The sequence below is a fragment of the Fukomys damarensis genome, unplaced genomic scaffold, assembly GCF_012274545.1.
Source record: "Fukomys damarensis isolate Sample0158 unplaced genomic scaffold, DMR_v1.0_HiC HiC_scaffold_2, whole genome shotgun sequence".
Classification (NCBI taxonomy): Eukaryota; Metazoa; Chordata; class Mammalia; order Rodentia; family Bathyergidae; genus Fukomys; species Fukomys damarensis.
Genome location: NW_022900914.1, coordinates 24103616 through 24116692, shown reverse-complemented (window position 1 = coordinate 24116692; position 13077 = coordinate 24103616). Strand labels below are relative to the sequence as shown.

The window sequence follows — 13077 nt, the reverse complement described above, 5'->3', positions numbered from 1 at the left end:
CCTGCCCACTCTGACCTGATGACTTGCCGCAAGCAAAGGTATGTGGTCTCATCCAACAGAGATATGTGCTTAGGATGAACATTCATCTTTTCAGGTCCTTGAATTACTCAAAGATTCTGTGGGAACAGATGTATAAGGTTTGATACATTACAGCATTTTATAGAGTAAAATACAAAATTGGTAGGGATGTTTAAATTAGTGCTGAAGCACATTTCGTGAAAATGGATAGAAATTTGAGCCCTAACCAGCTGGTTACCTTTTGCTCTCCTACACTGGGGAGCTTGGGTAGATGAGTTAGAGAAGCAGGTGATAATACAACAGGAGGCTCAGCATCAAAGATGGGGGAGTGGAACCTTGGGAACCAGGAGCAAGGGGAAATTGTTTTAATTAAACTGGAGTTAAAAATAACAATGGCAAATACTATTTATCACATATTTCCTACAAGTCAGGCATGAGTAGTGAGGTTACATTTCAAACAACCCTTAGAACAAGTCAACTAAGCAAATATTGCACCCATATTACAGCTGGTATAATCAAGCCAGGTTAGGTAAAATACCTTCACCAAGTCCAAAGTCAGTAAGATCAAGGTCTGGGACCCAATCCCGGGTCTGTGACATGACACTGTGGGGATCTTAAGGAAGAGACATATAGAGTATGTGCCCACCCAGGTCCTTCCTAAAAGTGATTCTTGGGTTGGCTCAAATATTGGCCTCCACAACTGCAGGTACAGGCTGTAGCTCAAACAGAGAGCTCAGCTTGTCCCAGTGACATCCTCCCCAGCCAGGGGCTACCAGCACAGGTATGTGGGGATTTCACCCCATCCCAATATCTAGAATATCTTGGCCCCAACATCTGGGCCCCAGCTTGACTTAATGGTCGGTCTGGTCTCCATCCCTGTTTAAGGTTGGGAATCACCAAGTCAGCTCCAAATGTCCTTAAGGAAGAGCTGTTAAGTTCGAGCTGCACAAAGAAAACTCGGGCTGAGAAATCAAGGCTAGGGACCTCTTGCTGGGCCGATTTATCTCCAAGAACTTATCCATCTGGGAAACAGCTGGTTGATATTTTGTCATTGTTGTTGCAATGGCAAATCCTCATTTTTTATAGGAATATAGGTCACATTCATTGCATTCATTCAACCCTGTAGCATTTTATGACACGTATGACCCAGGAAAATTGTGACCAGTTTCAGGGGACTGGAGGAAAGAGGCTCCTTCTTTCCTGTCCTCTCTAGCCTTTCCTTGGCACTTCCCTGAAGAGGGAGTGGGTTTTAACATCCTCGTGCACACTTCTCCACCGTCTGTTCAGACTGGTCCCATCTCCCAGAAGGCGCTTCTAACTTTACACTGCACAGATTCATGTCTCAGGGTCTTGCCAAATCTTGTCAAGTCCTAATGCTTTCCTTGGCAGGAATCACGCCTTTCCACTGAAATTGATCTGGTGAGTTGATTGGGCCTGGGTGCTGCTTCTCCGGGCACAGTGCACAGGCACTAGGTCCCTTCCCAGGCTCCAAGTGTCCTGCTTTCTGAGCACACTGGCTTCCTGAAGCAGCAAACTCCAGTGCCACACAGGCCCAGGACCCACAGGAGATGAGTCAGTGATTGCTTCCGTGTCATCCTGGGTGCCGGCTGTCCTTGCTGGTGGCTCCAGTCTTTCAGGTTAGAATGGAAAGCTCATGCATCCATTCAATCCATAGTCATACAGCTCTGTTCCTTGCCCTAGACACAGAGCAGTGAACCTGACAGTGAACAAAACCAAACAAAAACCCAGGCCTGGTACTCACAGCACTTACCTTCTAATTCATCTAATCAACCTTTAAAATGAAGGGGTTCGGAATTAAGATGCTCCTCTTCTCAGTGCTATAATGCTATTCCTGATGTCCGTGAAGGCAGAATTTGGGACTGAGAGACCTCTTAGCTCTTCTACAACAGTGGGTCAGCAAGGCCTGTTTTGTATGATCTATAAGCTAAGAATGGTGTACACCTTTCTTCTCTCTCTCTCTCTCTCTCTCTCTTTCTCAGTATTTGGGGATTGAACCTAGGGTCTTTGCTCTGAGATACATCCCCAGTCGTTTGTTTGTTTACTTATTTGTTTATTTACTTATTTAGAGCAAGGTCTCACTAAGTCACCGCATTGCCCACCCTGGGCTCAAACTTGCCATTCTCCGACCTCAGCCTCCCAGAGTGCTAGAATCACAGGTGAGTGCCGCCCTAGCTGGCTGCTGTACGTGTATCTTTTAGAGGTTGAAACAAATCAATGAAAGATTATTTTGTGATACGTGAAAATTATATGCACTACACATTTCAGTGTTCTTAAAGATTTATTGGAACACAGCTATACCCATTCGTTCACACATTTTCTGTGCTGCTATCTCAGCTCAGTGGCAGATTTGAGTAGCTGGAACAGATTGCACGTGACCTCCAAAGCTTACCTTTGCTGCCTTTGCCTTTACAGAAAGTTTGCTGACCTCAGTTCTAGAATCATGTGGTGGAGACAGGCGTTCATTTTCCGTGGTGCATCAGCTGGCCCAGTCTGACAAGCAGAAATCCCACTTTGTCATTCTGCCTGTCTCATAAAGTGGACTGGATCTGGAAACTGAGAGGCTGGACTTGACATCCGTTCTCTTTTTGGCACACTGAGACAGGCCTCCCAGGGACTTATTCCCACAAAGGCAAGAGTCCTTCCTGGCAGCATCTTCAATGTTACTTGTCACATTAGATGCAGACTTTCACCTTGGGAGGACCTGGGCTCCCTGGTGGGAGGCTTATCCATGATTTAGGCTCTGCAAGTGTAAACAATATTTATGCTCTGGAAGGAACACAGGTTCTAATCTCCCCTCCGCCAGTTAATAGCTTTTGTGGTATTATGTACATTATTTTAGATGGAAGCCTCAGTTCCCTGTGTGCTGCCTACCTTGAGGACTATTAAGAGAATCAAATGCAATCAAACATGTGACGGTGTTTGTGAGCTGAACCACAGCTGCAAACACCTTGTCTATTCTTCCTTTCTAGGTGGGAAGTAACTCGAGCTGATTTTGGCCTTTGTTCTTTGTGGAGACACAGTTGGGGTTAGGGCCAAGGTGAGAGATGACCTAAACCATAATTTTCCTTTCTTCACGCAGCCACTACCCACCTCTCATCCTAGATTCCACTTTCTCTTTGGAGCCAGTTCTGGGAATTCCCAACCACATGGGGGCACTGCCTGTCTCAGCCAAGACCTTCATGCAGTCCATCCTCCAGGACTCTGTCCCTTAGTTTGGAGGATGCCACGGCCACCTGCTTTCAAACACCTCCGAACCCCTTTCAATACAAAATTGATCTATCAGGTGCAGCCCACTCAGCTGATTTCTCTGATGTTTTAAGCTAAACAACTCTGTTCTTTAGGTAGTTTAGGGTTGGGGAACGGTGAATTGTGCAGAGAAGAGTGATTTTTGAAAAATAAAATCTTTCTCCCTCGCTGGGCTCTTGGGTTCTTAGGGCAGAGACTGTTTCTGTTCCACTGCTCTCTGTGGTGTCACCAACAACTGCACAGTTCCAGGCACCTGGTGGAGGCTTGCTAAACATTCTCTGAAAGCATTATGTTATCTTGGGATTGGTAACAAGACCTGGATCATTCCAGTGATACCTTTTATGAGTTTATATACATCCTCTCTATGATAATAAACTCCACATTCTACATATTGGATGATGATAGCAATGAACACGAGGTTGAAAAGTCAGACCCCAAATCTCAAAGCCAAATGGACAAGACAAAATATGTAAACAGGTCTAAATTGAATAGTGTGTCTGCAAAGAACTTTCATTTGAGAGAGGGCTAGTGTCTTGCACTTCATATTTTGTTCAAAGACTGAGGCTCCATAAGATAATGAAAACTCAGGACTCTTGACACGTGACCTGAGAAGTCTCATCACCTGAGAAGTTGCATCTCCTGAGAAAATTCTCAAATCAGGGAAAGAAATACTCTAATGGTGATACACAAAGGCTGGCCCTTATAATCACCATCCTCCGTATTTAAGGGAAAGAGGTTTTAATTATGGGCTGCAGAACAGATGTCAAATCCCCAGCCATACGTCTGCTATTCGCTGTTTGTTATGAGTCACCCTGGAGCTTGTCCATCCGGGCACTGATTTTCATGGGAAGCTTCGATGTGTGGCCAGAAGTACGTGCTGACGGACAGGCTCACCAGAGGAGAGCTGGGAAGCTGGGCCTCAGGCTTCCGCTGCCCCCCGCTTCTTCAGTCACTTTGTTCCCTTCCCCCACATCTCTCCTGAATCATTTTCATCCTCTCTTTTAAAGCTGGATTCTCAACCCTCTTGCTGGGCTCCCATGTCCTGTCCTGCAGCACTGGCTGGTCACATGCAGGGGACAGAGGCTGCACAGCACTTCTGCTCTGGGCATTCACGTGCTTTCTGCCACCCACGAATAGCTGAGTTCTACCGAGGGACAGCAGGGCAAAGAGGTGAGTGGCTTTCTCCATCATCTCCCTTGGAGCCTCCAGTAGGGAACCTTTGCCCTCCCGGTTTGCCCACTCATTCCAGGGTCTTCCCTGGTGCTGTTCCAACAGTGGATCTACCCCTCTTTCTCCTCAGTATTCCAAACTGCATGGGCAAGTCCCCTTCCTTCCCACCTGCCGTTAAAATTGTTTTTACAAGTATAATTGTATTCTTATTTGCTACAACATGATGTTTTGATAAATGTATACACCGTAGAATGGCAATATCAAGCTCTCTAACATATGCATTGCCTCACATACTTCTCTCTGTTTTTGTGATGACTCTCTTAGCAATTTTCAAGCATACAATATATTGTTATTAACTATCATTACCACAGTGAATGATAAATTCTTCCTTCTCTCTTTAATTAAACCTAAATTATGCTAGGATTTTGCATAAGGAACTTTACTAGAAACCTAAAGAAAAACTCAAACATTTGGAATAAGGTTTCCTAAGCCTGGCAGACCCTCTCCTTCTTATTTGATGTAATTACTGCAGCAGCCTAGCAGAGCCCTAACCTGGGAGGCCCAAGTTTCTCTGTAGTGGACACAGGTGGGGTCCAGAGCAGCAGAAGCAGCTGTGATCCATCAGCAGTGTAAGGGGTTCCACTGCTCAGTTTCTTCACTGCCCTTTGCTACTCCCGTCTTTTTAATTTCAGCCATTCTTGGGGGTGTATTAGTATCACCTGATCATTTTAATTTGCATTTTCCTAAAGAGTAGCAGTGATAAGCAGCTGTCCCTATACTTGTTGTTCACCTGGTTATCCTCTTGTGAAGTGCATTTAGAATCCTTTGCATATTTTTAACTGGCTGCATGTTTGCAGCTTTCCCTCGCACTCTCTTCAGGCTCGTGTGGCCCCAGTGAAATCTTTTGGTAACATCGAACCACAGAGTCAGGAGGAGGGGTCCACAGTATGGCAGGCTGCTTTTACTTTATTGTATTTCCAAATCACTTTTCACACAGCCAATACTATTTATAATTCAGAACCACAGAAGGTACCCTGTGTCCCTTCCCAATCGGTAAACCCCCTGCAAAAGTAAATTCTATCCTGACCTCCGTCACCATACATCTGTCCCGCCTGCTCCCATCCTTCATACAAATGGAAGCACACAGCATATATTCTTGTGCCTGGCTCCCTTTGCTCTGCATTATGACCACGAGATTCACCAACTTTTTGTGTAGTCTATTACTTTTCATTGCTATAGGATGTTGCATTTCATAAATAGGTTGCAAGTTGGGTTGTTTCTGAGTTGGTGATGTAATGGATAAGGAGGATAAGTAAATGTTTAAATGAATATACTATTTATACTTCTAAAAATAGAAAGCTTTATTCTTGTCCAGGTCTTTTGATAGATGAATGTAATCTGGACCCTCTACCTAAGAATGGAGTTGCTGGGTCTTGGGCTATGAATTTGTGTTTTGTTTTAGCAGATACTGAAAGCTTTCCAAAATGGTAGTACTAGTATTTACTCCCATCCATTTTCTCTCTCTCTATCTCTCTGTCTCTCTGTATGTGTGTGTTTCAGTTGTTCCACATTTTCTCCAACATTTGATATTTTCCAAATTAAAAAATTTAGCTTCCTGCAATGTGTCCATCTCAGTGAAGTTTTAATTTGCATTTTACTGATAAGAAAGTACACTGAGCACCTTTTTTATATGCTTGCCAGCCATTTGGATACCTTCTTTTATGAAGCACTTGTTGAATCTTTTGCATATGTATAAACTTTAAGTTGTTCATATTTTTCTTTTTGATTTATAAGAGTTCTTTATATATTATGGATACTCATCCCCTGTCAGATAAATGTGCTGTGAATATTTCTCTCCCAGTCTGTGGTTTGCCTCTTCATTTACTTAATGACATCTGTTGAGGAATGGAAGTACTCAGTTGGAATGAAGTTCCAATTACCAAGCATTTCCTTGCTTGCTCTTCAAGAGGACACCCTTGCCAGGGGCTCTTTCTCTGCTCTCTGATAGCCACAGGGTCTTTTGTCCCAGACGCCTCCTCCACCCTTCCTGCAGGGTACTTCTTTGGTGGATACCTGCTCAATTCACTTCCTGTAGATTCCACCTAGGAAAACTGAGGCTGCTACTTCTCTTTGGAGAAACAGAGTTCTTTTTTCCTAGCTCATGCCTGGCCATTTTCTTGAGACCACAGGACCTGAAGCCTGGAACTCAATCATTCTTCTGGGGGTCCCTTACCTGTGGTCAGCAGCCAGTACTCTACCCTAGTTCCCTCTACAGTTCAGCTTCCCACCCAAGGGCATGTTCACCAACCAGAGGCAGTTCACTTAGCCTTAGCAAGTCCCTCCTGGCTCTGGTTACCTGCTGTGACAGGTAATCCTGACACCTCCTTCAGTGTCCTCTCAGCAAGGGAATGCTTCTGAAGATCTCAACTCTCCAGGATTACAATATAAAGTTACAGCTCACCCCAGAAGCACAATCTTATACTGCAGGCTCAACATTTACCCTCCAATTTTAGGTCCAGTGTAATCCAGTCAAATGGCTCTGACCATCTCATTGCATATCTCTAAAGTAGTACCAGAACTTTTCTCCAATGGTCATCCTCCAAATAGGTCCTTCATGTGGAAATGGAATCATTCATTTGGAGGTACAACAAAGTAATCAAAAAAGTCTATACGCCTGGTTATTAAAAATTTACATCTTCATTTCCACAAACCTCCAGTCAATAATAAGCATTTCTTTTAATTATGGATAGAAACAAATGGCAAACTACAGTTACATGGCAATACTGGTGACTGTCATTAATAGAAATCACAGATGCCTTCATATTACTAGTTGTTGATGGCATTTTGAATTATTATTCACATTTATCATTCCTTCAATTATCCAGATGTTACAATCACCACTATATCTTACGTCTGATATGCTAATAAGGAAGCAAATATAATACAGGCACTATTTTACAAACTTTTTTCTTAAAAAATAGCTTGGCAACTATTTTAATATAATTCATGCATTTAAACACTTTTAAGAAGCAGTTCATAAGTCTATAAAATTGCCCAAGGGTCCTAGGCATAACAAAGGTTAAAAAAAATTAGTCAACTAAAAGATCCTCTTAAACCCATAGCAATTTAAAACTATTCAGTGACTCATGCTGATGAATTGGTAGCTATGATTCTGGGTGGGAGGTGCTAAGTGTCTGCTCCATTTTTGTTAATGTGTTCTTCTGGCATCTGGACAGCGGTAGGGAAATCTCAGTATGCCCACTCATGTGACTCAAGTTTTCCCTGGATTCTGGCATCCTGGGGATTCTGAAAGAATAGGGCATCTCTTTTGCAGGTCAGAGGAAATGGGTAGCTATCCAGCTAACTAGATTTCATGCTTGACTTGAGGGGAATAGCCCAAATGATGATCTGTTTGGGAGAGTAAATTAAAGAGGTAAGTGGGCACATGGGCTTTATTTGGTTTAACTTCTGCTAGTTTAGCTGCTCCCCTAAGAATCTCAAAAAGAATATAGTTTGTCAGACTTCTCCCCACACCCACTCCCAAATTCTGGGCAGATCCTGCCTCTCTGAGGAATTAGCTTAAAGGGAAAGCCTTACTAGGATCTCGTCTCTCCTCAGGCCAATCAAAACACAAGTATTCTTTTCTCACACTTGCTAAAACTGGGTCTTGATTTCGCCCTCTCCTCCCTCCCCCATCTCTCCTAATTGTTAACCTTCCTTGTGTCTCTTGAACCAGAACATGCATGAAGAAGCAGTTGTCCTCTCTTCCTAGAAATACTGTAGTGCTTCTAAAGTTCTCATTTAGTATTGAATAAAATATTAAGTGGAAGAGATTTGGTGACATTGCACATGAGCCCATTTCCTTGGCTCATGCCATGAAGGGCCAGTGACATGCTCTAGTCCTTGAAATCAGGAATGTACACTTCAAATTGCCATCTAAAAGTCCTTAAACAGGTGTTTCTCTCTGATCCACCTTCCCCATATCTCCTCTCCTCCATCCCATCTGAAAACCAACTGAAGTAGTAGGTGGAAATGGCTCTGAGCCACTGGCATTCATATCTGTTGTAAAGAGTGGAGTAGGGATGGGCTGGGGATGTAGCTTAGTGGAACTATGCCTACCTGACAAGCGCAAGGTCCTGAGTTCGATCCCCAGTACTGCACACACACAAATAATGGAATGGGGCTGACTACAGCCATCTTTCCCTTCTTCCCAATAAGGTCACTTATTTGGAATGATCAGATGTGTCATCTTCAGAGAAAAGAGGCCAAAGCAAATGTTATTGATGACATTCTTTCAAGGTGCAGTAAGTATTCTATAAAAAGCTAAACTGTCATTTGCTAGTAACAGGATCTCTAGCCAAATTGTTGGTGATGATGGAGTTTTATTAGTTCTGTTTTTGCAATAGTCTGTCTTCCTCTGCAGACAAATGGGGAAACTCTTCCTTCACACTAGCTTTGCTTTATGGTTCTTAGATGTGTAACACAAATTAATGGTTTGGAGCTATTTCCAGCTTGTAGTGATGGGTGTCAGTTTCTGGGATTCTACCAGGAAATCTTAACTCTGAGTGGTGTTCCAATAATTCAAAGGCAAGCTGTGCTGGAAGGAAGGTTGGATTCTGTGATTCACAACTGGAATTCTGACCTGACTTTTGACCCTTCCTCTAACTCATGTGTGGCCTTGGATTGGTTCTTTCATATTTTTGGTCTGCAGTTTACTTATCTGTAAAGGGCAGAGGAGCCATAGATGAACTCAAAGTCAGTTTCAGCACTATCATTTTATTATTGTAGTAGATGTGTCACAAGAAGTTATGAAAATATTCGATTATAGCAATCCTGAAAAATAACTGTGATTCTGCTTTACATGGTGGTAAAGAATCCTGCTCAACCTATGAGCCTTTTACCTATTCAATATGTGTTCCCCTGAAATTCTACCAGATTCCCATTTGCTATTTTTTAAAATTGATTTTGGGCCATTATAAAATCATGTGTCTTATTATTCAAAGCTCAGATTCTGAGCTGTAAGATGGTCTGTTTAAAATGGTATGTTTTTCTTGCAGCGATTGTTAAGTGGTAGGTTTTGTGATGTTTTAACACTCATTGTATTCGTTATCTAAACATTCTCCTACAATCCAGTGAATGTGAGGTTAATAAGTAGACTGGAATTCATTCTGGGTTTGATTTCATCTACTGATTCTAGTGGAAGGCCTCTCCCGTCTGTCCCTCCTTTCCCAAAACTATGGGTAAAGCAAAAAGACTTGAGAAAGTTCTGACTCTGCTATGACCTTGAATCTCCAAGATTCAGGGGAAGGAAAAAATGTTATTTAGTGTCTTCACAGTCTAACAACTGTAAAATGTGGTAAGATTTCACAAGAAGAGAAATCTATTTGTCATCACAGTATTTTTTTGAGTGATTAAAATACCCACCATATTGCCCTCTCACTTTCAGACCGAGAATCCCCCTCCCTGTCTAAAGCTTGAGTCCTAACCATGTTTTAATGGTACATTACATTCATCTGTTTGGTTTGATAATGCTCCAAGAAGGAGTAGTAGGAAAACAGGGCATCATGTTGCATAATGACATTTCATAGTCTGGTTGCATCTCAGGCAAAAAACAGACCCGTCCAAGCCGCTGCTACATTTCACCTATTTAAGATTATGAGATGCCATAGATGGAGTTTTGGAGGCTGTGTCTTTTCAGCCATGCTGGTCTGCCATGGAACAAGGATCTCTCTTACCTCCCCATTTTCTTCCAGACTCCCCTACTGAGCACACTCTAACACTTGGACTACATTAACCAAAACATATACTTAGAATTTCACTTACTGATTGCATTACCGCATTCCAAATGGCCCCGCATTTTCTAACTGAAACAGTGTAAATCATGCCTTACATGGGATACAGTAGGATGTGATGTTTGGAGAAAGGAAAATATGCTTCCTTATAGACACATCAGACACTAAACCATCTGGGCTGTAGAGAAAAAGAATTCAGTCATTCATTCTGATGTTTTGTCTATGTAGTACTGAACATCTGGAAGCTGGGTGACAGACTGAATTTTTCATTTCACATCCAGATGTTTTTGCATTATGCTGAAACAACTTAAAGAAGACAGCTATATTTTAAAGAATCTAAATAGTAGCATAAAAGCTCGACTAATTTCATTTAAGGTTTGAGGCAGAATTGACAGATGAAACTGAAGTAAGCTTTTGGTTGTTTCTCTATGTACTGTGCTAGTTAGAAAGAAAAAAACTACATGTGTCTTTTTGCAACTAATCTGTAAGAATTAAAAGAAGCAGGAAGAAATTTCCTAATACTGAGTGTCTGTCACTGAAAATACAGTTTGGACTGTGTTGTTGAACAGTTGAAATGCTAAGATTTTGCAAATTGAAGTCAATACTAGGACAGTGGAAAACAGTCCTTCTGACCAGCTGAGCAGCTTAGGAATTTTACTCCAAACAACTCCGAATACATTTACTCCTTCCACATAAATGTTAATGTGTGATCATTAGTTTATCAAAGGTCTAATGGAATTTGCAAGAATTTTCAGATTGTTTAAAAATACATTTTTGAGAAACATTTTTATTGATGCAAAATGAAAAAAAAAATTCCATTCAGTAGAGGCATCTAGAACACTTGTCACAAGAATGTGGAGAGAAACATTTAAATATTCTGCAACACAACCACTTTAAAATAATATTTTATATTGCGTTGAGAAATGCATTTTCTTGTCTGCTCCACAGTAATCGACATGGGGTCTAACACTTGTTGGAAGGCATGTTCAAAACCTGTTCTCTTGTATTAAAAGACACAGCAACAGTTCAACTTGGCCTCTCAACTGCCAAAAGGCTTTGTGGGTATTTCTTATGCCATGAAAATCTCAATATATTTTTCATGATTTGCACAAAGGTATAAGAGTGTGTGCACGACACACAGCAGTATTCCTGAACTGAACTGGCGCGGCGTTTTTGCTGACTCAGCACATGGTTTCTCTTTCCCATATTACTAAAACAACTTTCCTCGGGGTAAAAGCTTTGCAGATGAGGAAAGGCACATAGAAAAACAGAGGGGCCTTATTTTCATCCTTAATTATGCCAAATCCAAAGGCAAATACAAAAATCTGACCAAACTCTTCGAGGCTTATGGAATTTTTAAAACAGCTCCCCTTCTCTTCTGCTCCCAAGGACCTTGCCCTGAGCCCAAGAGAATTACAGAACGTTGGAATACAACTTGTTTTTTCAGCAATGCAGTAATTTGCACCCAACTTCTTTGCTTGTGGCATCTCTGCTGCAGGTGGCTGGTGCCTTTTTTACACTCTGGTTGCAGTATTTAAAGCAAGGCAAGTCAGTCTCATTTTTTATGGACTTGCACCAGAAAATAGTTTTTAAGAGTTTCACACCGAGGAAGCTGCAGATCCAACGCTTTGTTCCCTGTTAGGACTGGGGTAACCACACATTCGCCTTCTCTGCAAGATACAGAGGCGCTTTGGCTTGTGAGTGCCCAGGATCACCATCTACTGACTGTCTATGGCCCGTTCCCATACACAGCGAAGTTCTTCAGGTTTAGCTCTGCCTTCCCCGACACACTCAGCAGTCTGGTGGCGGTGGGATGCGCCTGGCTCCAGGCTAGGCTGGAGGGAGGCGGCAGGCAGAGAACGGTGAACCTTTGGCCTCCCTCACTGCTCCCACCGCCCCGTTACTGGCTCCCTGATCAATGCAAAAGTCTTAGGAGGCCAGGCCGGCAATTGGCATTCCAGAGAGCCAGGACCACCAGCCGAGCTTTAAATAAGTGCAGATGTGACAGGCCAGGCGGGGACACCGAGGAGGGCGGCCTCTTCGCCCCTCACCTCAGTCTGCCCAAGCCAGTGTGCTCAACGGCTCTTAGGTCGCCGAGGACTAGGTGCGCACCAAGTGACAGTGAAGGGCAGGGGGGAGCCCGAGTTTAAGGGCAGCACGGGAATGGTGTGAACCCCTTCGTCCTCCCCGCTTCTCTAAAGATGGAGAGGGCCACCCTCGCCGACCGTCAGGCCTCGTTGAAGTCGCGAACCCGGCTGGCCTGGCTGTCCTCGCCATCTACTGCAGGGAAGGCCGGCCGGGTGACCGCGAGTCACCCTGGTGACAGACTCCACGTAGACTCGCACCTTCCCCGCCCGGCCTGGAGCGCGGCTTGGACACTGCGCGCCGCACAGTGCGCTCGGGCAGGCGATCGCCTTGGATCCGCCACCCTCTGGCCCAAGGCTGAAGGTCTGGAGGGAAGCGGAGACAGAAGGAAGGAGACTGGCGCACTCGCCGCATTGGGTTGAGCAGGAGCAGGTTCCCCCTACGTTCACACCCATCTTCGTTCCCCTCGCCCAGGGCCGCCCCACTCGGCTGGTAATCCCAGGCCGCTCGGCCGCCCTCCGATCCGTGTCTTCGGGTCCAGGCAACTCTTCCCCAGTGCCCATCCCGCCGCCGGTTTCCAAGGGTGCCCTCCTTGTCACTCACGAAAGTGGCGGAGCTCGGAGCCCGGACCCCTTGGAAGTGGCCCAGGTCGCCGCCTGAGTTGACGCCAGGCCGCGAGCCACTCCCGGCCCGGGGCGTTCCCTTCGCTCCGGGTTCTGGCCCTGGCGGCTCCCGGAGCAGCGGA

The 13077-nt window shown here is 44.1% G+C and overlaps 1 protein-coding gene across 1 annotated transcript in view; it reads right to left on the bottom strand.

The window, feature by feature from the left end:
• Positions 1-12524: 12524 nt before the first annotated feature.
• LOC104856466 overlaps positions 12525-13077 on the bottom strand; it is a 72080-nt gene continuing 71527 nt past the window's right edge. Inside the window, 1 exon segment of the mRNA XM_010615896.1 lies at positions 12525-13061. Coding sequence (XP_010614198.1) covers positions 12525-13061 — 537 coding nt within the window.